At 37.5% G+C, this 26,063-nt stretch overlaps 3 protein-coding genes across 5 annotated transcripts; all 3 read left to right on the top strand.

The window, feature by feature from the left end:
• Positions 1–8,111: 8,111 nt before the first annotated feature.
• Positions 8,112–11,765, top strand: LOC122819693 (sialidase-3-like). 2 transcript variants are annotated; one of them, XM_044096622.1, is made up of 3 exons: positions 8,112–8,452; positions 10,374–10,589; positions 10,742–10,833. In XM_044096622.1, the coding sequence occupies exons 1-3, from the start codon at positions 8,234–8,236 to the stop codon at positions 10,742–10,744; spliced, it is 438 nt and encodes a 145-aa protein (XP_043952557.1). In that variant the 5' UTR covers positions 8,112–8,233; the 3' UTR covers positions 10,745–10,833. The 2 variants fall into 2 exon arrangements, with proteins under 2 accessions (XP_043952557.1, XP_043952556.1); XM_044096621.1 differs by having other exon boundaries at positions 10,374–11,765.
• A 3,091-nt stretch (positions 11,766–14,856) lies between these two features.
• Positions 14,857–18,076, top strand: LOC122819692 (sialidase-4-like). Of its 2 annotated transcripts, XM_044096620.1 has the most exons (3): positions 14,857–15,187; positions 16,506–16,721; positions 16,880–16,972. In XM_044096620.1, exons 1-3 carry the CDS (start codon positions 14,969–14,971, stop codon positions 16,880–16,882), a joined length of 438 nt encoding a protein of 145 aa, XP_043952555.1. In that variant the 5' UTR covers positions 14,857–14,968; the 3' UTR covers positions 16,883–16,972. The 2 variants fall into 2 exon arrangements, with proteins under 2 accessions (XP_043952555.1, XP_043952554.1); XM_044096619.1 differs by having other exon boundaries at positions 14,858–15,187; positions 16,506–18,076.
• Positions 18,077–23,558: 5,482 nt separating this feature from the next.
• Positions 23,559–25,481, top strand: LOC122819686 (sialidase-4-like). Its single transcript, XM_044096605.1, has 2 exons — positions 23,559–23,862; positions 23,984–25,481. The coding sequence occupies exons 1-2, from the start codon at positions 23,659–23,661 to the stop codon at positions 24,866–24,868; spliced, it is 1,089 nt and encodes a 362-aa protein (XP_043952540.1). The 5' UTR covers positions 23,559–23,658; the 3' UTR covers positions 24,869–25,481.
• Positions 25,482–26,063: the final 582 nt, after the last annotated feature.

Below are 26,063 nucleotides of genomic sequence, written 5' to 3'. Positions count from 1 at the left end.
GCTCGACTGGGCAATACTTATATCTGTAAGATCAGAGGGAGGAGCTAAGACAAGGACGAAAGAAGAACTCGAACAGGACCAGATGAAGCCTGAATTTTACTTTTTAAGCAAGTGAAAATTTAAAGAAACATTCATTCAATTTTTAGGCTCCACAATGAAACTCACAGTCCTTGAATGTTTTCACATTTTGTTGTGCTATAGCCACAAACAGTGTATGCTGTTATGTGATATACTGTATACAGTTGAGGTCAGAATTATTATTATTACAAAGCCATCACAGCATTTTCAAGGTCAGTATCATCAAGAAATTAAAGAGTGGTTTTACTGTCACTGGTCACCTTATTAGATTCATTTCTTTTATTTTTTTAAACCATTCTGGACTGGCTTTTGTCTTCAAAACTGTCCCAATGGTATAAATTCCAAAAGGTGTCTAATTTGGTTGCTGCAAATGAAAAAAAAAAATCTCTTGTTCAAAGTCCCAGCTTGAGATGAATTGAGTTTTGTGAGACATTATAAGTACAGTACCACTACTGCAATGTGTAAACAGTAAATTACTGCAACTTCAAAACATACAGTAAGTTACTGTAATACAAAAATTGAAAAGGCAAGAAAAGAAGGCAAAGCTGCGGGCTTCAGGGGCCCGTTTGGTTTCATTGAAGGCAAACTGAGAACTGAGATGCTGCAGAAATGAACATGGAAAGATAGAGGACTGTTCTGTTAATGGGACCTCTCACTCAAGGTTCTTTTCTTTTCACTCTCCTAAACCGTTTGTGCATAGGTTCATGTGTTCTATTTTTCAGATAAAAAATGATTTTTCTTTAGTTTCTTTTAACACAAGGGGACTGAAAGTCTCACTTAAACGGAAAGCAGTTTTTTTGTTTTGTAAAGGACAACAAGCACATTGCACCTTTTTACAGGAAACTCATTCTGATGCATCTGACGTGAAGTTCTGGTTGCAGCAATGGGGAGATAAAATTCTCTTCAGTCATGGGACAAATCGATCTGCTGGAGTCGCCATCTGCTTTTTCAGGTGTCCCGGCAAGATTTTGTGTGAAAAAGCAGATAAGGATGGACATTGGGTGGCCTGTGTTTTAGAAGTTGATAATGTCCCAATAATTTTGTTAAACATTTATGGATATAATAATGATCAATACAACAGGAATCTGCTACATCAGATAACAATGATTATTGCAGAGTTTAATGCTAATTTTCCTACTGATCATATCATAGTTGGAGGGGATTTCAACTTGGCTCCAGATGAATATATGGATCGTTGGCCTTCACTGCTGGCAAAAGAAACTCCAAATCCTATTGTTAAAGAATTTGTTAGCAGCACAAAATTGATGGACGTCTGGAGAACGCTACACAGTGGAGTCAAACAGTTCACCTGGCACAAACCTAATGGTCAAAGTAAATCACGCATTGATTATTGGCTGGTATCTGCTGCAGTTCTAGAGTGTATTAAAGAAACAGAGATAGCAAACTGTCCTTTAAGTGATCACTGCATTATTAGTTTAAAACTACAAAATCTAGATAGACGTTCTAAACCCAATAATTACTGGAAATTTAATTCAAACCTTCTTAAAAACTTTGAGTTTTGTCAATTTATTAAAGAACTTATTCTAAATATATCAAATGATAATTCTATTGAAACACCAATTCTTAAGTGGGAATACTTGAAATACAGTATTAGAAAGTTTTCAATAAAATTTGGTCAAGAATTACATAGAAAAAAAAAAGCAGAAGAGACAATAGTGATTAAAGATCTTATGTCACTTTACAGAAAATTAAGTTGGACTGATGAGGATAAAGAAACAATAAATAAATTGCAATCTAAATTAGATGAGATTTACATAAATAAGGCAAAAGGTGCTTATGTAAGGTCCAGAGCCAGGTGGATCAAAGAAGGAGAAAAAAATAGTGCTTTCTTTTGTAACTTAGAAAAACATAGACAGGAATATAATTCTATTAATAGTCTTATTATTGATGGAGTGGAATGTTCTGAAACTAATAGAATAACAGAAGAAGTATTTAATTTCTATAGTAATCTTTATAAATCTTCACATACAGAGAGAATTACTTCATCCTTTTTTGATAAAATAAGTAATCTAGTTCCTATTATTGATGAAAACTTTAAGGAAATCTGTGATGAAGAGCTAAGAATCTCTGAATTTGACATTGCTATAAGAAATATGGCGTCTGATCGCGCTCCTGGTCCAGACGGACTCACAGCTAACCTTTATAAACATTTCTGGGAGGATTTAAAACTTTTGTTGTTTCAGGCTGTAGAAGAATGTGTTAGTAGAAAGGAACTCATGCAAACTATGAAACAAGGCATAATTAAACTAATCCCAAAACCTGGTAAAGATAAGAAAAACTTAAATAATTTAAGGCCTATCGCGCTATTGAACACAGACTACAAGATCCTAACAAAGGTTTTGGCAATGAGGTTAAAAACTGGCTTGCCTAGAATAATTAGTCAAACACAATCTGGTTTTCTAAAAGGCAGATCCATCCATAACAACATCCGCCTGGTTCTGGACCTTATTGATTATAGTCACTTAATAAAAGACGACAGTTTTATGTTGTTTTTAGATTTTCACAAAGCATTTGATTCTGTAGAACATTAATTTATTGTTAACACGTTGAGACATTTCGGATTTGGTAATAGTTTTATTAATATGATTACCATGTTAAACACCAATATCAACAGCTGCGTGTCTCTGTCACAGGGCACATGTCCCAGATTCAAAGTAGAAAGAGGAATCAGACAAGGTTGCAGTATCTCGCCTCTCTTATTTATTTTAGTCACATGACTACAAGCAATAACAATTAAAAACTCCAATATTGAAGGTTTGGAAATAAATAACCAGAAAATAATCATTAGCCAATTTGCAGATGATACAACCCTCTTCCTAAAAAACAAAGAACAAATTCCTATAGCTCTAAAGGTAATAGTGTTGTTTTCTCAAGCCTCAGGGCTGCCGTTAAATATAAACAAATGTGAAATTATGAGCATTCACAACTGTTCTGATTCTTCAATTTTCAATATTCCAGTTAAAAATGAAATTAAATACTTAGGCATGTGGATTACTAAATGTATAGCTACCAGCGTTAGAAAAAATTTACAAGACAACATTGATAAATGTGGCAAAACCTTAAATAATTGGCTTCAAACAGACTTGACGTTGTTTGGTAGAACGTTATTAACAAAAACTGAATCCTTATCCAAACTGACGTATCCTGCATATTCCTTAGCCGTCCCTCCAAATATCATAAAACAGATTAATAGAATTAATTTTAACTTTATTTGGAAAAACAAACACCATTATATCAGAAAAAGTGATTTGCTAAAAAATTATGAGGAAGGTGGTATCAAGGCAATTGATTTTGAAATTGGCGTCTGAGAAAGATGCAGAATTTAAATGCAATTAAATTGTTTGAGTTAATTGAAGATTTTCAGTTGGTAGTCCCCACTGATTAATTTATTTTAACTACTATTATTATTTTATTTATTTTTATTTATTTTATTTTATTTTATACTTTGTTCCAGCCTTTGTATTTAATTGTATTTTTCAAAAGCAGGAGTTGTGATATTTCTTCTTGTATTGAAATATTTGTTATTGACTTGTTATTTGAGATTGTTATTGTTTTTTTTATATATTCAATAAAAAATAAAAAAAAGTTACTGTAATACAAGGTCCTATACCCATAATGCAATGCAAATTACAGTAACTAATTGTAAAGATGTTTTATGTTAGTTTTACTGGGCATTTTGCGGTATTTAGCTGTAGAAAATACAGCAAAGGCTAACAGTGCAGTCTATTTGACACAATACATTTCTTTTAGGTTAAAATATATCTTAGTGCAAACCAACCAACAACATACGTTTTAACTATTAATATAATTAGATTCCCGTACGGTACAAGCAAGCTTCTTGTAGACACACTTTCACTTCCTCTAGATGTCAGAAACATATTCAGAGAGAAGTCATGATGCACCCTGTACGGGTTGCAAAATTCAAACTTCTTGGAACAATATCAAGTTCTTCTTTTGAAATGAATCCACAGCGCAAAAAATGTTAATGCCTTAAAGGTCAAGCTTGAAGTTCATGATTTAGTTTTTCCATCCAATGCTCTTCAACTTTGAGCCATTAAACCATGGGCAGGAGCAGACTGAGAGAACCAAATGCCTATTATCTTTGCAAAGAGGCAGGTGAAGAATTACTGTGTCTTTTGTTACAAACATGGACATCGAGATGACCAATATTTAGAGCTTTGTGTTGCAGACAGCAGGTACAGATATGAATACTCTTTACTATTATCAGAACCTCATCAGTGGATTTCAGCTTAACATGCTGTCAAATCTTCTTAGATATATTGTGAGAGAATCAACAGCATCAGGAAATGTTACAGAAATGCCTTCATCTGCAGAGGCGATCATGGTGATGCACCATAAGCCTACAGATTCACAGAACTAGCTGTGTTTCTGTTCAGGCTGAAAGTATGGAAAATGAAAAGACAATTGTGCAACATGTTTTGCTCACTTCCCTCTTCTTCTACAAGGAAAAGAAGTTCCACTTCTTCATAAACAAAAAATAAGAATTTTCTCAGTATATTTACATCCGTGAGCTGAAATCATGTCCTGCTTAAAACTGGAGAAAATCAGATTCTCACTTCAACAGAAAGAGGTGTCAATTTGAGAAGGGCCGTTCAACCTTTCCTCCAACTATCCCAGTCTCTTTGGCCTCCAACAAGTATAGAATTGTAAAAAATTAATAACCAATAAAAAAAGCAAGGTACAAAGTAGTGAATACAAGATTGTAAAACTAACTGGCTCAAGTGAACCATTACCAGTGTGTCTCCAGGTCAATCTTGTGATTGTCATGCAAAGTCACATGACTCATTTGTACCTTCTGTCTCCAGGTAAAGTCATCGTGGATGCAGAAGTTTAGTCACCATACGAAGTCAAATTTCTCCAGTTAAACTTTTACTGCCATAATTTTAGTTTACATGTTCCATTTTGTATTATTCATATTTTTTGTGATTTTGACTCTTATTTTGAGAAGTCTAAGTAGGAAGAGCACTGAAAAAATACCTCTTTGGATGAACATAAAAAAATCATGGAAAGGTTTTCCACCTGGTTACTTTGCTTTATTTCAGCACCATGTAATTCTGTTACTCCTATTTAAAGCAAACGTGTTGGGTCAACTTAATTTATTAAGGTTATTCCAATGTAGAGCAATTGTGTTGGCTCAACTTAATATATTATGGTTATTCTAATTTAAATAAAAGGAGTTGGCTCAACTTATTTTATTATGGTTATTCTATTAAGTTTTGGCTCAACTTAATATATTATGGTTATTCCAATTTAAAGCAAATTTTTGGCTTAATTTAATTTATTAAGGTTGATTCAACTCATTTACTATAGTTGGACCCAATGTAATTTAAAAGAGCCAGCCCAACTAATTTGCAATGCTTTGGACCAAATAATTTACTTTACTAAGATTAATGGCAATTTAGTTGAAACCAACTTTTTTTTTTTCTCCAAAGAGTTTCTGTGGCGCTAGTGACTTGTATTTTTTTTGAGACAGTGGGCAGACAGGGTGAGGACATGGCAAAGGTTGCAGACGTCGAACCAGCAACGTCTGCATCGAGGACTAAGGCCTCCAAACGTGTAGTGTGCTAAATCCCTGCGCCACCACAACACGCTGGAGAAACCAACTGATGTTACAGTGATACCTTCACAATACTTATTAAGTTGATCCAACTCATGAAAATTAAGTTAGCTCAACAAACATGCTTCATTCTGAAAGAAAGCTATTTAATCGTGTGGAAATCCTTTCCATGATTTAATTATGTTAATTCAAAGACAATTTCTAAAAAAAGTTTAGACTCTTTTTTAAAAAAATAATTTCTTTACAGTTCTTAAATGCTGAAAGGTTATTCTGTAACAGTGCAGTTCTTAAATGCCAATAGTGCCCTGCACAGAAAAACAAATATCTATAGTTTAATGTGTAACTAAAACCACTTCGAAGTTTTCCCAGGCTCAAAACAGTTATGTCTCATAATCTTCCGTAATCTCTCATGATGCCGTAATCTCGCTAGACCCTCTTCGGAGGGAAATTAATCTGACTAAATTGAATCATGTTATCTCAGCTTGAAAATATGTTATTCAAGTTGAGGCAAGAAACGATTATCTCGCGTGGTCTTGTGTGATATCCTGTGATTTCCCATGATCTCGCGTGATATCCCGTGATCTCACTCGTTTTCTTCAGTACAAGATCAGTCTGACTATAATGAATCATGTTTTCTCAACATGATTAAATTTCATAAACGTGAAGTTGTTGAATTTCTTGTTTATCCAACATGATTGTGTTACGTTTTTGTTTGAAACATGAAATTATTTAGTTAAAAGTACATGATATTCTTTTGTTAATCTGATAACCCCCTAAATTAATTTTTTTCAGTGTGGATTGAGTCCAGCATGTTTGCTGTGGCACCAGAAAGAAGATGCACATGGTGTATTTTAGTTCGACAATGGTGTTGGTGTCAGTGGAACAGACGTGGAGTTGTAACAAGAGCAACTTTAAAGATTTGCATTAAAGCTGACTTCACACCAACAGTTCAACAAACTCTTTATTGCCAGTAAGAAGAGGTGGAAGTGATAAAAACAATAATTTAAAAACAAGTTGAGAAACTGTCAGGCATTTTGTTTTGGAGAAGGTGAACTACATGTTGACTGATATCCAGTATTAGTCTAGTAAACTTGTTTTTTAAAACCACTTCAGACAGTAGAGAAACGGGGAAGAGAAACAGCAAATGGCTTGAAACCGGGAACTGAAACCAAGGTCAACCGTGTCAAGGGTTACAACCTCTGTCCATGGTGTGCACACGCTTTTCCAGTTGCCACCCTGCAGCCCTCTGGCTAGCTTGTTTAAGAGTTCGTGGTGTGCACAGATCTGAAGGAAACAGGAGAACAGATGGAACTTTGTAAGACCAAAAGCCGAAAGAAAAGGGAGTCAAGAAGTTTCTGCATTTTATGTATCTGCTAGGAGTGACATTCCTGACACGCTCATGAAACCTGAACATTGAAATGTTTCTTTCCTGTTTTACACGAGAACATGTAACGAGAAGCTTATGAGGGTGAAATGAAGGTTGCTTTAAATCTGGGCCACAGTGATGCAGACAGGTACAGACTGACTTTTTAACCAAGAAAAACACAAGAAAACCCTTTTACAATGGTTTTATTAACAAGTCAGAAGTCTATATATTGAAATGCAATGTAACTTAAATACACTATGAGTTAATACTGCAAATCATCGCACCATTCACATTAGTAATGATATGAATCTAAAGCAAGAATGCAAAAGTGATTAATTGTGTTTGTTTTAACACATCAGGGCCGCAGTTTAACATGGACTGAATGAGAAGGAACTTGAAGAGGACATATGTCCCGTTAACAGGATGAACCTTTGGAATGGAATGGCCTGCTGGGCATTGTCATAGGTGAAAAATGTTTGGTACAACATATATTTTGTTTTTTGAAGTCACATTTACTCTGTGATGCCTTTCTGGATGCCTTTCTGGATGTCATCATAGGTGAACAGTGAACCAGCCATCTTCAGTGTAGGTCAGGTCAGAGTAACCACTGGGTCCCATGTTTATGATCTGTACTTGGATTTGTTTAACACCCCTACCTCCACTCTTCTGCATTTATTCATCGGATGGGAGCAAAGCAGCCACAGAGTTTCCTGATTTGAACCTTCTTCGTCAGGTTGAGCTGGGAAGGAGACCACACTCCCCTGACAGCCTGACTGTGTTTCCAAAAGATTAGATGTGACTTCTCTGATAACATCCCCACAATCATAACAGTAGGCTGACAGGAAAGGGGGAAAGACATGCGGCAAATGTCGCCGGGTCCGAGAATCGAACCCGCGACGGCCGCGTCGAGGACTAGAGGCCTCCAAACGTGGGTCACGCTATCCCCTGCGCCACCACAGCACGCCCCGTCATTATTTAATTTTATTTGATAAATGGAATCAGCATATTGATGATTTTGATGATGACACTCAAAGTGATTATGCTTCTTAGTTGTCATGGCAACAACAAACAAACGGGAAGTAAGCGCCCATTTCTAAAATCGTTGCCCAAAACAAGCAGCGAGCAGAACCGTTCTTTCTACAACGCTTATCTAATTTTTTAGTTAATCATTCTTCTCTCTATTAGCAGCCATGGGTACAAACAATTCAAAGAGTGGCAAACCGAGAGCCGATAAACAAATCATTTTCAAGTCAAATAACGGAGAAGTGTTCAAGATTCCTGCCATTTACTACGACGAAAATCGCAAAAGGTTATTTGCCTTTGCAGAGAAGCGGACATCCCAAGAGGATTCTGACGTAGTGGCGCTGGTCATGAGAAAAGGAAAAGTGAACAGTAAGAAGGAAGTGACGGTAATTATACAAAATACGGGATTTAGCAGGAACAACAGCAACCAGACTGCAGTCTGGTTGCTGTTGTTCCTGCTAGGCTTTGGTTTTACGTGCGCTCAATCAAGCTTCATGATTTGGACTTAATCATAAAGCCATTCATTTCCTTTATAGTGTCCATTGTTTTGCCATTTTCATTTTGAACCAAATAAATGAGACGTAAGTCAAAACCCAGCACAGTAGAAAACCGTTTGCCCTCCCATTAGCAACGCCTGAACAGAATCACCTTGGATTTTAAAGGGACTCGTGTTCATTTGAAATAATAGACTTTATTTGAGAAATATTTATTTTAAAAATAATACAGTTGTAATACTGTAGGTTGTTTAGTTTTATAAACTGTAATAAAATATTGTCACACGAGCGCCTTGTTGCTCATGCTGCAATGCATTCTGGGTATGCTTATTACGACTGCGCTAGCTACATCCAGCCGAAACAGCGATGAGTAACGTCATTAAAACTTTTCAAATTGAACTAAAGCCCATTAAAATTAAGAGATTGTAGAAATCACAAGATGAAGATGAGGCCTAAAGTGAGGAAGAGGACAGAATAGGCCACAGTAGGAGTTGGTGTTTTGCTGCTGCTGCCACGTTCAGCTTCATAAATGAAACAATGAATGTGTTTGTGGCCACAGTAAAGCAGCCCGAAGCAGCTCTCCGTTCATAGGGTCCGAACCTCTTGAGCCCAATGGGCCTGAGCCAAGCGGGTCAACGAGGGGTCTGATTAAGTTGGTGTCTAGGAGAATTTGAGGTTAGCAGGTACCGAACACAGTAAGAAATCCAACAAAATAGAAAACATTACATAAGTTGCAAAAATCACAAAATTATCTGACCCTAAAATTGTGGCTGAATGAACCTTTTGAAAGTAATAAATTTGCAAGAAGACAGAGACAGACTCATACCACACGAAAAGCCCTTTCCTGGGTTGAGCCATCAGTTCTTTACGTAAAAAAATAAAATTTTCCTAAATAGCCAGATGTAGCCCCAAAAATCAAATTGAAAACAAAATCTTGAACTTGTTCTTGGCAAAAACTGGGAAAGTTTTTGGATTAAACAAAGAGGAAAAACTCAGCATGAATCAGCAGTCTTGACAGTAAATCCAAATTCTGAAACCTCAATTTTGGCCTCATCAGGGATCTTCGCTCTGGTTGAGGCTCATTTCTTCTCTCAAAACCAGATGGTCTTCATGATCTCTTCTACCGATGTGAACATGAAGACTGTCCCTGAGGCACAAACCCAAATGTTAGCAAGTGCTTCTGCTTCATACGTTCTTGGGCGATGCCTACGTGTGTTATGTTCTGTGTTTTTCTGTGTTTAGTTAGATTTTTCTGTGTCCCTGAGTCTCCTTGTCTTTCCATTGATTGTTTCCCAGGTGTGTCTCATTCCCTGATTACCTCCAGTGTATTTAATGTCACCTGTGTCTCTGGGTCCTTGTTGGATCCTTGTCTTTCCGTCGTCAGTTATCATATGCACCAGTTTTTCTTGCTGTCCCTTCGTTTAAACTGTTGCTACCGACGTTGAGCTCTGGCCTCCGCTCGGTCATGCTGCCTGGTTTTGTGGACTTTTGGACAATATTCATCCTTAAACATCTTCTCCTCACTCCAGCCTGGTTCTGCTGTGTCACACACCGCATTTCATGACGTGACTTTTTGCATGAATCAATAAAATCATCCCTCAGTAATGGAAAAAGTCTACTTTTTTGGCATCGGAACTGTTGTGAAATAGTCTCCCTATAATCACCTATACTCTGTCCAAAGCAACTTACGCTTTTCTCACACCACAGCTGAGTCTGTTCCTTTTCTTATCTTTAGACATTAAATAAATATGTCACATTCTGTATGTATTGTTTGACCTTAAGTTCTAAATCATAACTAATTTATGTTTTTCAGTGGTTAAAGCCTAAAGAAGTAGTGAGGAAGTGCACCTGTGGATATCGTCCGATGGACCCCTGTGTTGTGTATGAAAAAAAAACAGAGACACTGTTCCTTTTCTTCGTCTATGTCAATGAGACAGAGTCATGGCAGCTAGAGCATCACCAGAACAAGGCCCGTCTGCGCTACATCACAAAGAAGAAGAATGAGAAGAAGTGGAGTAAATTCACTGAGGTGACTGACCTGCTGCCTGTGTTTAAAAACTGGTCCACGTTTGCTATTGGACCGGGCCACGGCATTCAAACTAAGAGTGGCAGAATGATTGTTCCAGCTTACGCATTCACAAAAGACAAAGAACCAATTCCACATTCATTCTGCTTTTATAGTGATGATCTTGGTAACACATGGAAATGTGAGGAAATGCTGTCTGAAACATCAATGGAATGTGAGATGACTGAGATTTTTGATGGCAACAGAGACCGCTTGATCTACTGCAATGCTCGCACTTCGGGAGGCCATCGAGTCCAAGCTACAATAGATAAGAGTGATTTCCATACACTCACAACTGTTACACCCTTTGATGAACTACATAAAGGTTGCCAGGGGAGTGTGATTTCCTTCCCAACTCAGTCTGGAAATGTAAAAAATAGTCAGGAAAAGTGGCTACTTTTTTCGCACCCAACAAAGCAGAATTCACATTGGGAAAGACTTGATTTGGGAGTGTTTCTGAGCACTTCCCCAGTGAGATCAAGTGGAGAATTCAATCTGGAATGGAGCCAACCCTGGGTCATTAACCCTGGACCCAGTGGTTACTCTGACCTGACCTACATTGAAGATGGCTGGTTTGCATGTCTGATGGAGTGTGGAGAGAAATCTCCTACAGATGAGATAGCATGTATTGTGTTCAGCTATAAAGAGATCGTGAAGGGCATTTCAGAGTTCCAAACTTGAAAAAATTGTATGATCATTATTCAATAGAAGAATATTTAGTGTGGTGTATTTAGTGAGGCTTGCCAGCAATGCAATGTTGAATCTTTGAGCAGCTTTTAAACATTCTTTTGATGAATCGCATCTTTCTGTATTAAAATTGCTTATTGTATTGTTCTGATTTAATATTCTAATTTTAATTGTTGTGTTCTCATTAGCTATGAGCAGAAAGCAGAAGGTAAACCATTTGTATCCTCTGCAACAACTGTTCTAAGTTAGCAGGGCTTCATAGCCACATTGCCTTTTTTTGATTCTCTTCAGTTTGGTTTTCTTTAATAAATGTGAAGTATTTTTAATTGAATCTGTGGAATTAAAAAATGATTTAGTTCAATGTAATCTGAAAGTGTTTTCATCATTCTAGGTCAGAATATTGTGAATGACTGTGTTCAAGGTCAGTTTTCATTTCTTTATGCACAGACTACATGTGCTGCATTTCTATTTTTTTTTACTTATCTTTGAATTTAAGTGTTTTTAAGCGAACCCATGTCATGTTTGGGACACAATAAAGCCTAGATATCTATCTAGGAAACATCAGTGTGTGTGCGTGTGTGTGTGTGTGTGTGTGTGTAATACATGCTAAGAGTGGAGCTCTTTCCTAAAGGTGAAGATGTATCAGATTTCAAAAGAAAATAAAAACGAGAGACCATGGATAATATAAGAAATAGCGTCCCCTTCACTTCCGGAGTGCAATGGCCCCATTTCCAAATAAGGTATGAGACTGACAGTGGTCCGCCCCGCCCCTTTCTGTTTGCTGCAGCGAGGTGTACTTGCAACCTAACACAAGTTATAACGGCCTGATCCCCTGTTTAAAAAGAAGCCGAAGTATGTCACCTAATGAGGTATGTGTCTTATTAACTTTACATTTTCTTTGAGAACATAACATTGACTATGTTCTTTTTCTTTATATTGTTAGGTATGAGCAATTCAAGCCAATGTTACCTTGCTGTAAGTTAATGTTAGCTAAAGTTATTAAACTCCATTCCTGTAACGTTTGCCCGTAATATTAAACATATTTTGAAGCCAGGCAAATATTTTTTTTCAAATTAAAAGCTAATATGTTAGTCAAAGGTTTCCTTTATGCACATTATTCAACTACTTGGTTGATGTGACATGGTGCTTGTGTTCTTTGCTTTGGCAACTTTAGCCACATGAAGACTCATTTTAGCCTATGGACACATGGTGGAGAGTGGGATGGACAAAGGTGGCTAATGAAGACATGCTACAGGTGTGGAGGATGATAATGAGGACCAGCCACCGGAGAAAGAAGTCCCTGTTTGACCAAAGAGCAGATGAAAGCAGATGAAATATTCCCCAAGAAAATTAGGTAAGTCATTTTTGTGTTACTATTTTCTACAGGTGAAGGGGGGTGTGAGGGGACAGGTAAGTGGGTGGAGCAGGAATCAACATCCACCAGCTGAGTTAATAAGTTACATTTTAGACAACTAATTGTTGTTAAATGTAAAAACTAGTGTTTAATCTATTTATTTATTAATACACTTCTTAAGTCATAAGCCAGAGTATCTGGTTGGAAATAATTTTGAAAGCTCATTAATTGAAAAGATCCACTCGTGTGCTTAAATCTATATATTAAATGATGCCTTCTGAATAACAACAGGCTGTATGAATTTCTGCCAAATGTTTTGTTCAGCTCTAGTCATTATGCTACTTGTATTAAAAGATGATTGTATTGCACTTCATAACAACTAGTCAAGTTATCTAGACATTTGTCTGCCAGTCTACCATTCTGACAGTGTGCAGCAAGGGACATTTTTGGAATGGTATTTAATTAAATGCTGAATTAAGATCACATTACATTTTTTGTTTATTTGCTTTTGTTCCTTTTTTGAAGTGACCACAGTGGATTGAGTCATCACCACCCAATATGAGAATGTCCATAAGAGATTCACCAAGTTTGAATTCCTGAACAGGCTTTCACCATGACTAACATTGACCACAGCCATTGCGAGAACAGCTATAATTTCTGAGTATTTCCAGACACCTTTAAAGAGCTGCTGCTAGGAAATGAAGACAACAAGAAGATCTCCCTGTTTTCAGAGCGTTACAGGAAGGCTATAATGAAGGCGAAGGCTGACTGTTGAAAGAACCTATTTTCTTAAGTTAAAGAATGAGTAATTCTGTTTCAGTATTTCAGAGTTACAATACACTGACCAGAAGTTAAACCCTCTGTTTTAAGAACAAGTAATTCTTTGTTTTATTCCAATGTACAAAGTGTTTGTTTTACAGCTTTGATGGAAGTTCTAAGTAGTCCAGTGTTTTCCACTTCACATGAGGTAAGACTTAACATTAATGACTATGTTAATATAGCACTTGGCACTGTAATGACACTTAATGACATCTCTATAACTTTTGCTACTTGTTTCACTTTACTTGAGGTAGTATTTAACATTAATGATGATTAATATAGCATTTGACACTGTAATAACACTTAATGACTTTATTGTGACTACTATTATGACAAATGATGATTCTTCATTAATGCCAAGTTGTCATAACATAGATACTTTGAATAATGTCAACGTTGTATTTAAAAGTGTCATGATTTACCAAATGACACTTTATGACAACAGTCATAAATATTCACAAAGACATGCTCATGTCAGGTGCTATGTCATGTTTATGACAGTATCATGTTAGTCTTATTCACAACCCGTCAAATAAAGTGTTACCAAAACTATTTTCTCACAGTGAACTGTCTGTGTCTGACCAGATCCAGACATCCTCAAAAGTGTAAAAACAACACAATCTCACTGTATTAAGAAGAAATCCTCTTGGGAACAAAACAGATTGTAAAATATAGGGAAATTATTCATCACTTTAATTGATTTAATGACAATAAAACAATGGGATTATTAAGGTAGGAAATGTTCAAAATAAGAGTTATTCCCTACATAGAATCGTTTTTGGAACATATTAATCGCAATAAAAACAAAACAATGAATCCATGACCATGATTGCATATTTTGCAGTTACCAACAGCATTTTAGCTGAGACCCTTTTTAAAGCTCTTCCACAACACGTTGACTTACAATTTAGAAGAACAAATAAGACAAAATAAAAATAACATTTGTTTGAAATACATACAAAAAACCCCAGTATCTCTGTATCATTGTTCATATTGGTTATTTTAACCCCGCAGTCACTGATTTACCAAAATTAAAACATTTTTGTACTTTGACCTTCTTCATGATTACTTGGCTGAGTTAAAAGAATTAAAATACAGTATCCATGGCAACGTGACACAAAGAAGTACAAAGAGGTGGACAGTTGCCCCATACTGATCATCTTCCATGTACCACAAATATAAAACAAACTTCCAGAAAACGACAAAAAATGAAAGTTCCTTTAAATCAAGACTAAAACCCACTTGTTTAGTCGCTTTTGTGTCATTGCTTGTTTTTATTTGGTAAATGGAATAAACATATTGATGATTTTGATGATGAGACTCAAAGTGACTATGCTTCTGGGTTGTCATGCCAACAAGAAACGAACGAAAAGTAAGCGCCCATTTCTAAAATCGTTGCTCAAAACAAGCAACGAGCATAACCGTTGTTTCTACAACGCTTATCTAATTCTTTAGTTAATCATTCTTCTCTCTATTAGCAGCCATGGGTAAAAACAATTCAAAGACTGACAAGCAGAGAATCAACAAACACACCATTTTCAAGTCAAAGGGCGGAGAAGTGTTCAGGATTCCTGCCATTTACTACGACGAAAATGCCAAAACGTTATTTGCCTTTGCAGAGAAGCGGACATCCACAACCGATTCTGACGCGGTGGCGCTGGTCCTGAGTACAGGAAAACTGAACATTAAGAAGGAAGTGACGGTAATTATAAAAGGCTACTGGTTGCTTTTGTTCCTGGTAGGCTTTGGTTTTACGCTCAATGTGTTCAATCAAGATTCGCTTCATGATTTGTGATAAATGAGACGTAAGTCAAAACCCAGCACAGTAGAAAACCGTTTGCTCTCCCATTAGCAAAGCCCGAACAGAATCACTTTGGATTTTCAACGGATTCGTGTTCAGTTGAAATAATAGACTTTATTTGAGAAATATTTATTTTAGATGCGAAAATAATACAGTAATATTAGTGTAGACTGTTTAGTTTTATAAACTGTAACAAAATATTGTCACACGAGCGCTTTGTTGTTCATGCTGCAATGCATTCTGGGTATGCTTATTACGACTGCGCTAGCTACATCCAGCCGAAACAGCGATGAATAACGTCATTAAAACTTTTCAAATTGAACTAAAGCCCATTAAAATTAAGGGATTGTAGAAATCACAAGATGAAGATGAGGACTAAAGTGAGGAAGAGGACAGAATAGGGCACAGTAGGAGTTGGTGTTTTGCTGCTTCAGCTTCATAAATGGAACAATGAATGTGTTTGTGGCCACAGTAAAGCAGCCCGAAGCAGCTCTCCGTTTAAAGAGTCCGAACCTCTTGAGCCCGATGGGCCTGAGCCAAACGGGGCAACAATGGGTCTGATTAAGTTGGTGTCCAGGAGCCTTCAATTGCCTAGCATCTGAACGTCAAACCCCACTTCAACTAAAGATTGATAAGACTGAGTAGCCCGCAGCAACCAACAGCCACGCCCGTTAATGGCGAAAGAGTTCAGCCACCTACACTCTTTGTCCAACACAACTTCCGCTTTTCTCACGCCACGCCTGAGTCGCCTTCTGTTCCTTATCTTACCAATAAATACATCTTATACAGACAAAACATATTTGAAAACAAAACATCATTTAAATGACAAAGACTTACTTTGTACATTACTTCCCATTACTGAGGTCATTATTTGATATTAATTCATTATTGATATTTGTAGCTTTCACTTCTTCAGTTATCAAGAATCATCAGACTGCTTACGATTTTGACTTCCATTAGTTATATAACTTATTAGTTATATAACTAATGGAACTTAAATCAACATACCATCATTATAACTCTGTCCCTCTTCCGACATTCTCAGAAGAGGGACAGAAAGGGAGTGGAGATAAACATGAAAAAAAAACACGAATGTCTCCTACATATGTGAAGCTGCTATTACAACAGAACACAACCTAAGACATTAAATAAATATGTCACATCCTGTATGTATTGTTTCACATTAAGTTCTAAATCATATCTAATTGATCTTTTTCAGTGGTCAAAGCCTAAAGAACTAATGAGGAAGTGCACCTGTGGATATCGTCCAATGAACCCCTGTGTTGTGTATGAAAAACACACAGAGACACTGTTCCTTTTCTTCATCTATGTCAATGAGACAGAGTCATGGCAGCTACAGCATCACCAGAACAAGGCCCGTCTGTGCTACATGACAAAGAAGAAGAATGAGGAGAAGTGGAGTGAATTCACTGAGGTGACCAACTTGGTGCCTGTGTTTAAAAACTGGTCTACGTTTGCTATTGGACCGGGCCACGGCATTCAAACTAAGGCCGGTAGAATGATTGTTCCAGCTTATGCTTACACAGGTCCAGAAAATGAAAGACCGATTCCACATGCTTTCTGCTTTTATAGTGATGATTATGGTCGAACATGGAAATGTGAGGAAATGCTGTCTGAAACATCAACGGAATGTCAGATGACTGAGATTGTGGATAGCAGCAGAAGAGACAGCTTGATCTACTGCAATGCTCGCACTTATGGAGGCCATCGAGTCCAAGCTAAGATAGATAAGAGTGGTTTCCGTACACTCACAACTGTTACACCCCTTACGGAACTAAATAAAGGTTGCCATGGGAGTGTGATTTCCTTCCCAGCTCAGTCTGGAGATGCAAACACCAGTCAGGAAATGTGGCTGCTTTTTTCGCACCCAACATCGCAGAAGTCAGATTGGGAAAGACTTGATTTGGGAGTGTATATGAGCACTTCCCCAGTGAGATCAATTGAAAATTTTAATCTGGTATGGAGCCAACCCTGGATCATTAACAAGGGACCCAGTGGTTACTCTGACCTGACCTACATTGAAGATGGCTGGTTTGCATGTCTGATGGAGCGTGGAGAGAACACATATACTGAAGAGATAGTATGTCAGGTGTTCAGCTATAATGAGATCCTGAAGAGCCTTCCAGAGTTCCGAGCTTGAAAAAATTGTATCATCAATAAATGTGTATGTTGTGTGGCGTATTAAGTGATGTTCGCTTACTGTGCAATGTAGACCTTATGTTGAATCTTTGAGCAGCTATTAAACAATCTTTTGACAAATTGCATATTTCTGTATTAAAATTGCTTATTGTATTGTTCTGACGTAATATTCTAATTTTAATTGTTTTGTTCTCATTAGCTATAAGCAGAAAGCAGAAGGTAAACCATTTGTATCCTCTGCAACAACTGTTCTAAGTTAGCAGGGCTTCATAGCCACATTGCCTTTCTTTGATTCTCTTCAGTTTGGTTTCCTTTAATAAATGTAAAGTATTTTTAACTGAATCTGTGGAATTAAAAAATGATTTTAGTTCAATGTAATCTGAAAGTGTTTTCATCATTCTCGGTCAGAATATTGTGAATGACTGTGTTCAAGGTCAGTTTTCATTTCTTTATGCTCAAACTTCATGATGTAAGCATTGGTTTTGAGTCAGCTTGATAGACCCTGTAGTTCACTGTACTGTAATCTTATGTGTTGTTGTATTTGTACATGTCTGCTGACTGTGCATTTATCAGTTATTTCTAAACATTCCTCATTTTTGATGTTGAAAAATATAGATATCTACAACCACAGAGTCACTTGAGTATTTCTGTAGACAGATGTCGGATGTGTTCTGGAAGTCTAAAGTGTAGATAATGAAAATGATTGGTGACAGTACAGTGCCCTGTGGTGCTCCAGTGTTGCTGACCACCAGATCAGACACCCTGTCCTTCAGTCTCAAACTGGTTGTTTTGTGAGGTAGTCTTAGATGCAGGCGAGTGTTGAGGCCTCCACTTGTGTCTTCTGGAGTTTCTGACAAAGATAATCTGGCTGAATTGTGTTAGTAGCACTGGAGAAATCGACGAACAGGATCCTCACAGTGCAGCATACTTTGTCCAGACAGTGGGTTTGTTGAACAAGGTGTATGATGGCGTTTTCAACTCCATCTCCATGGTGATTAGCAAACTGCAGGGGGTTTTGACATGAGCTTGTCTGCTAATTCATGTGGTTCAGCAGGAGTCTCTCCAGGACCTTCATGATATGGGACGTCAGGACAACAAGTCTGTAATCATTGATGACTGATGGATGAGTTTTCTACTGGAACCAGGCAGGAGGACTTGTATAAATCTCCCTCTATAGAGAACTTTGTGCTGTCAGGAAGGGTAAAATAAAAGTTATAACCTTTTCTGACTGATGCAGTATTTGTCAGAGAATAGTTGCTGTACAGTAAGAAGCTATTTAGGAGTGTAGAAAAGATCTGGCAGCCTGACCAGAGTGAAAAATAAAATTCTTGACTCATGGTAGCAGGAAGAGAAAACACATTTTTGGTGAAGCTCCAGGACGTTCGATTAAAGCCAAGTTCTTGGCAGGGCATCTCTCCAGGTCCACATTCTGTTCATCAAGTGTTCAAAGGTTACTATCTGTTTGCTCAATCTCAACAACTAAAGAGGCCATTGTGCTTCTGAAGCAGGTTTAAGCAGTTTGCCTTCTTCCCGCATCAGCTTGTATAATCTATAATCTTCTCATTCTACAGTCGCAACTAAAATGAAGAATGCTTTCTGTCCAAGCAATAAAAATCAAAACTATATCAGACTGTGCAGATATTGATCTACTCTACTTCCTCCATTGTTGGCATCTACAGATCTGTTAAATTTTTTTTTATATTTTTGAAAACTCTGCTTATTTCAGAGACTTTATCAGTAAGTGAATCACATTATATAGATTAATTGCAAGCCTTTATTTATGGTAATTATAATGATTTTACATTTAGATGTGATGTTAACATGATGTTTACAATTATCAGACAGTCAAAAAAAAAAAACATTTAATATTTTTGAAAAGAGAAAAGTGAGAAAAAGTAAATGAAAAGTAGGTTTGACACCTGCTGAAAGGATTTTATCTTCAAAAGGGACTTTATCACTAAATGATATTTTAAAATTCATCATAATGTAAAATATGTATGCATTCAAGCTTACAGATCAAGACAAAAAGTAAAATCAAACATATTCACTTTTTTTTGTTAATTTGCAAACCCAGGTAAGCAAAATCAAACGTCTCCCTGAAAGGCAGGTAGAGTGAGGCACTATACTGCCCTCTTGTGTCCAAACAATTTAACTACTAAATAAAATCAAAAGCTGTTCTTTTTATGCAACATACCATAAAAAACATTGGGTTTATTAAAGAAATAATTAATCAACCTCAGGTCTAATTAATATCTTCATTCATGAATGAAGGTTAAATTCCTAAACTCCTATCAAAACCATGATCAAAGAATGGTTTAAACTCCTCAGGCAGGCCTTCTAACATCATTTCAGTCAGGCCATCACATCAAACTATTTGATTTAAAATAATCCAAAGAGCTTCACCAGCTTGACGAAACCATCACTGACTCACTGAGCTGGTTGCAGCAGCAGATAAAATGAGCAGAGCTGTCCAGACCTCTGCAGAAAACCTATAAAATATCATCAAAACATCCACAAAAGTGCTTCACAACAAAGCAAACATGCAGCCTGCAAATTGATGAACTGAGATTTATTTCATATTTCAGGGTTCTAGAATGAAACTGAATCAGAGAGAGAGAGTAAAGATCAAGTTTCCAGCTGAATAAAGTTCAGATCACAACTCCATGAAGCCGCTAATAGAGCTGAGTTTGAATTAGATTTTTATTGATCTAAAGACACAAACAATATCAGACACTAAATGACATCCATCCATCCATCCATCCATCCATCCATCTTCTTCCGCTTATCCGGGGTCGGGTCGCGGGGGTAGCAGCTTCAGAAGGGAGGCCCAGACTTCCCTCTCCCCAGCCACTTCCACCAGCTCCTCCGGAGGAATCCCAAGGCGTTCCCAGGCCAGCCGAGAGACATAGTCCCTCCAGCGTGTCCTGGGTCTTCCCCGGGGTCTCTCCACTAAATGACAGACATAAGAAAATAAACAGGATCTTTCAGGTCAGAGGTCATCATCATGATCCAGTCAGAGTCTTTTTAAACTGATGCAGCCTCAACCTGTGAGGACAAGCAGGAGACAGCAACGCCTCTCCACTTTACAGAGTTCAAGTCCTCCTCCACCTGCAGAGAGAAAGAAGGATGAAGAGAGCAGATCAGTAAGCATCACCAGCCTCTCTCCACCAGCAGTCAGTGACACAGCACATCCAGGAGAAACAGCAGCATGTCCAGGTGTGATGAGTGGACTTCAGCAGAAAGACCACCTGGTGACTAAATGTAACGATGGTTTGTGAAATCAGAGAAAGCAGCTTCCAGGCTGATCTCAGAGCTGTGACAACATGAACCCAATCAGTTGTTTCCAGATGAACTGAGAGAACAAGAAGTCTAAGATCAGATCAGTTCTGAGTCAGCTTGATAGACCCTGTAGTTTACTGTACTGTAATCTTATGTGTTGTTGTATTTATGCATGTCTGCTGACTGTGCATTTATCAGTTATTTCTAAACATTCCTAATTTTTTATGCTGAAAAATATATATATCTACAACCACAGAGTCACTTGAGTATTTCTGTAGACAGATGTCGGATGTGTTCTGGAAGTCTAAAGTGTAGATAGTGAAAATGATTGGTGAGAGTACAGTGCCCTGTGGTGCTCCAGTGTTGCTGACCACCAGATCAGACACCCTGTCCTTCAGTCTCAAACTGTGGTCGTTTTGTGAGGTAGTCTTAGATGCAGGCGAGTGTTGAGGCCTCCACTTGTGTCTTCTGGAGTTTCTGACAAAGATAATCTGGCTGAATTGTGTTAGTAGCACTGGAGAAATCGAAGAACAGGATCCTCACAGTGCAGCATACTTTGTCCAGACAGTGGGTTTGTTGAACAAGGTGTATGATGGCGTCTTGAGCTTGTCTGCTAATTCATGTGGTTCAGCAGGAGTCTCTCCAGGACCTTCATGATATGGGATGTCAGGACAACAAGTCTGTAGTCATTGATGACTGATGGTTGAGTTTTCTACTGGAACCAGGCAGGAGGACTTCTACAAAAGTCCCTGCTTTCAAAATAAAAATGTAAGCAAAAGAATTACAAGTTTTGAGAACAACAGACATAAATCCTGCTTTCAGACTGAACATGTGTGCTCTTGGATGAAGGCAGAAAAATGTAACCATTGTCTTGCTTTGGAGGTGTATCCTTGACCTTTGTCTAAAACAAAACCAAAGTCTTGTTTCCACTGGCAAAGCAGCTGACAAAGTTGGCAGTGAGACATAATTAAAATCACCCGACTTCGCCACATAGAGTGTTGGGTCTGTAACTTACCTTCAGCTGAAGATATCACCTCACATGCATTATTAACAAGTAATCTCACTTTGCTAATTGTGATTGAGCCAATAGGTGGCTGAACTTCCTCCTTCTGTCTTCTTTTTTCCATCCTACTGCAAAGAAATACAGATACTGATACTCATCCCTCTTTCCTTTGCTCTGCATCCACAACACCTGTTCGGTTCATCTGATATCTGTGGTTGTTACGATCCTTACTTCCCGGATCTCGCACAGGACACACAATGAATTTTGGACCAGATTACATTTGAACAAAGAAGGGTTTTTTTAAACCCATTTCTGGACACAATAATGGAACTGGGAGTCTTTTGTTGCCAAAACAACCAAAAGAGCGTGAGATAACGTGAATCAGTCAATCCTTGACCGTCAGAGTCAGGCCGATTCCCCCATCCTATGTTTCAGCATCTCATTCTATGATCAAAAGCTTGTTCATCCAACACAGCCAAAGTCTCCCAGACAACATGATGGTAGAGTTCGCCTGGCACTCAGTGAGCTGCCGCTCTGTCCGCCTCTGTCCTTGTGTGGTCAGAGGGTTACGCTGCTGGAGAAGAAATAAACCACTTTTACTCAGTGTTTCTTTTTTCTTCTAAACTCTAAAATTTGCACTGTTTGCTGTCATTCTAACTTTATTTCAGCTTATTTATTTATTATTGTGTTTTCTTTCAGTTTTTTGTTTTAAATCAAATGTTTGCTTCCTCTTCACAATTTTACACTACTTTCTGTTCAGTTGTATCATAATATGAAGATCCAACAACATACACTGAAGTTTGTGGTTAGAGCGTGACAATGTTTGAAACAGTTCAAGGACTCCAAGTTACACTGTTGATGCCCAAAAGTGGGCATCTAGTTATCCTGATAATTTATCCTGATAATTCCCCTGACACATGAGATGATTCATCAACAATTCATTGAAACTTCATATGGGGAACCTGAGATGTTCCACAGACCTTGAGATGTTATTCTCTCCATCTTGGTCTCCATCTGTTCTGGTTTCTCTCCTTGTCCGTCTCTCAGCCTGTGTGTCTCATCATTGGTTCTGTGATGGACTGGTACCAGTATAGAGAGCATTCCTCTTCTCATCTTGGACTGCTGGGAGAGGCTTCATGTTAGGATTCGTACAGAAAGTGTCCTGATTGGATGAATATGTTGAGGCATGAATAACAAGAGCAAATTGAGTGATTGCTGCTGTAAACTTTTACTTGGTTAAAAATCAAATTCAGCTTATTTAGGAGACATAAACGGGAATCTTAAATCAGAACACCCAGCATTTTCTTCTTATTGAAGTAAACTAAATTTACAATAACCTTTGCTTTAACACTTATCAAAATATTATAATAATAATTTATCCTGATAATATCCCTGATGTAGAGGGCGTGTGGATCTGCTGTTTTCCTCATTGAGTGAAAGTATTTTACTGTGACGTGCACAATGTTGGAGGCATCGCGTGGCTCAAACACCTTCATCTCATCGGAAAAAGATGACATGAACTTGTTGGTTCCTCTGAATATTGTGGTAGCTGATATATTGTGAAGATCTGGTAGAAATGAGGCACTAATCGAGTCATGTTTACATAGAAACAACGCGCTGCGAGGATTTGTTTGTCAGACTTGCGGTCACGTGGGATTTTCTAGGTCGGATGTGGGCGGAGCTTGGTAAGGTCAGGTTGTTGGCAAAATTTCAACTTCGTCTATATTTGATCCTTTGGCTATTGTCTGTTTTGACACGATCTGATCCTATCTGATTTCTTCTTTTCTTTCTTGCCTCAGCTCCTCCCACCAATCTTGCAGATATAAATAATTCCCAAAATGAGCAGCAAGCAGACTGTTGCTTCTTCAACACAGGAACAGATTTTCTTACTGTTTTGGTTGTGTAACCATTTTTCTCTCCCACAGCATCCATGGGCAACATTATAAAAATAACCGTCTTTCAGTCAGGGAAGGGAGAAGTGTTCAGGATTCCTGCTCTTTACTACAACAAAAATGAGAAAAAGGTTTTTGCCTTTGCAGAGAAACGGACTTCCACCAATGCTGCTGACTCAGTGGCGCTGGTCATGAGGACAGGAATAGTGACGACTGATGCCAACAATATTCCGACAGTGAAGGTAATTATATAAAGCAACTACTCTATTTCAACAGAATATTATCTAAGACATATTAAATGTGATATATATGCCATGTATATTGTTTCACTTTAGTTCCTGTGAATATTTTTTTCTTTTTCAGATGATAGAGTCTATAGAAGTAGTAGGGTCAACAAAAATAAACCACTCTACATATCATCCCAATAACCCCTGTGTTGTGTATGACAAAAACACAGAGACACTGTTCCTTTTCTTCATCTATGTCAATGAGACAGAGCAGAAGCAGCTAGAGGATCATCAGAATGTGGCCCGTCTGCGCTACATCAAAAAGAAGATAAGTGACGACAAGTGGAATGAATTCACTGATGTGACCGACATGCTGCCTACTGACAGCTGGTCTACGTTTTCTGTTGGACCGGGCCACGGCATTCAAACTGAGAAGGGCAGAATGATGGTTCCAGCTTATGCTTACAAAAAGGAAAATAACGTTCCACATTCATTCTACATTTATAGTGATGATAACGGAAGCACATGGCAATATGGCATGATGCTGGGTGAACCATCACTAGAATGTCAGGTGGCTGAGGTTTCTGATAACTTGTTCTACTGCAATGCTCGCAGTCAGGGAGGCCATCGAGTACAAGCAGAGATTAATAACTGTGGTTTCAACCCAATAGATTCTGTTACACCCCTTGTGGAAACAGGTAAAGGCTGTGAGGGGAGTGTGATTTCCTTCCCAGCTCAGTCTGGAGAAAAAGGCACCAAGTGGCTACTTTATTCTCATCCAACAAATCAAAGTGAAAGACTTGATTTGGGAATTTATCTGAACAACTCTCCACTAAATTCAAATGGAAACTTTAGTGGAGCGTGGAGCCAACCCTTGGTCATTAACAAGGGACCCAGTGGTTACTCTGATCTGATCCACATTAAAGATGGCTGGTTTGCATGTCTGATGGAGCGTGGAAAGAAAACTTCTACTGAAGAGATAGCATGCTTACTGTTCAGCTATGGTGACCTCAAATTGTAAATGTGACTTCAAAAAAATGTCTCATTTTTATTCCACTAAAAAAAATTCTTTGCAGTGTATTTAGTGATGTTTGTTTACAATATATTTTCAAATGTAGGTCATATAAATACAATCAGGAGTTTCATTTGTCAGTTTAAAAAATACCTTTTGAAAACAACAACCTTTAAGCAGGTATCAAACAACTTTTGACAAATCCCAAATTTCTGCATTAAAAAGTTTTTTGATCTGTTGTAATATTATACTCTTAAGTTTTTATTAGATGTAAGCAGGAAATCAGCATGATTAACAGAAAAATTATGACTAAAATGCTAAAAACATTATATTTTACCTTCTACAACAATGTATGTAAACAAGTCTCCATAGTTACTTTGTCTTCATTTGGTTCTTTTCAGTTTGGTTTCATTGTATGGGTTATATTTTACTCTATGTAGTTTTATTTTTGTTTTATCTTGAAATATCTGTTTTTAAGTGAATCCATATCTAATGACAATTTCTATCATGTTTGGGACATACAACAAAATCAAGCTATCTATCTTGAAAACATCAGTGTGTGTGTAATCTATGATATGATTAATTAATTAAGTTACTGAAATAAATGAACTTTTCAATTATACTCTATTGTTTGTCTTCATTTTCTCTGGTTGATCAATAATCTTAATAGGTTATTAAATACTTACATTAACTTAAGATTCCAACTGCATATTTTTAAATTCAACTTCATATAAAATATGTATCCACTCAGTCCTATGGAACAAGGGAGATGTAAAATCAAACAAATAAATTCTAATTTCTCTTTTGAATTTACAAAACAATTGTTAAACATCCATACCAAAAGTATCCGTGTGGTTGCCAAACACTGAGCAGCAAAATGAAGTAAACAAAATCAATCAAAATATGTCTGGTTGACACCAATCAAACCTTCTTCACCGGAAAGGCAGGACGAGTGAGGCACTGTACTGCCCTCTAGCGTGCAAATAACCTAACTACTGAATAACATAAAAAAGTTAAAAATACAACTCTTTTTATGCAACATAGCATTCAAAGCTCATGTCCAGGGGCGCTGTATAGGGGGGAAAAGTTATGATAATTCTAAGGGCCCCTGACCAACAGGGGGCCCTCCACAGTTTATTTATTTATATTTTGTTTTTAGCAGTAAAAATTTGATGTTCTCACTCCCAGACCAAAAAACACACAT

The sequence above is a fragment of the Gambusia affinis genome, linkage group LG17, assembly GCF_019740435.1.
Source record: "Gambusia affinis linkage group LG17, SWU_Gaff_1.0, whole genome shotgun sequence".
Taxonomy (NCBI): domain Eukaryota; kingdom Metazoa; phylum Chordata; class Actinopteri; order Cyprinodontiformes; family Poeciliidae; genus Gambusia; species Gambusia affinis.
Note: the sequence above shows the minus strand (reverse complement) of the source record. Positions and strands in the feature narration are given on the sequence as shown.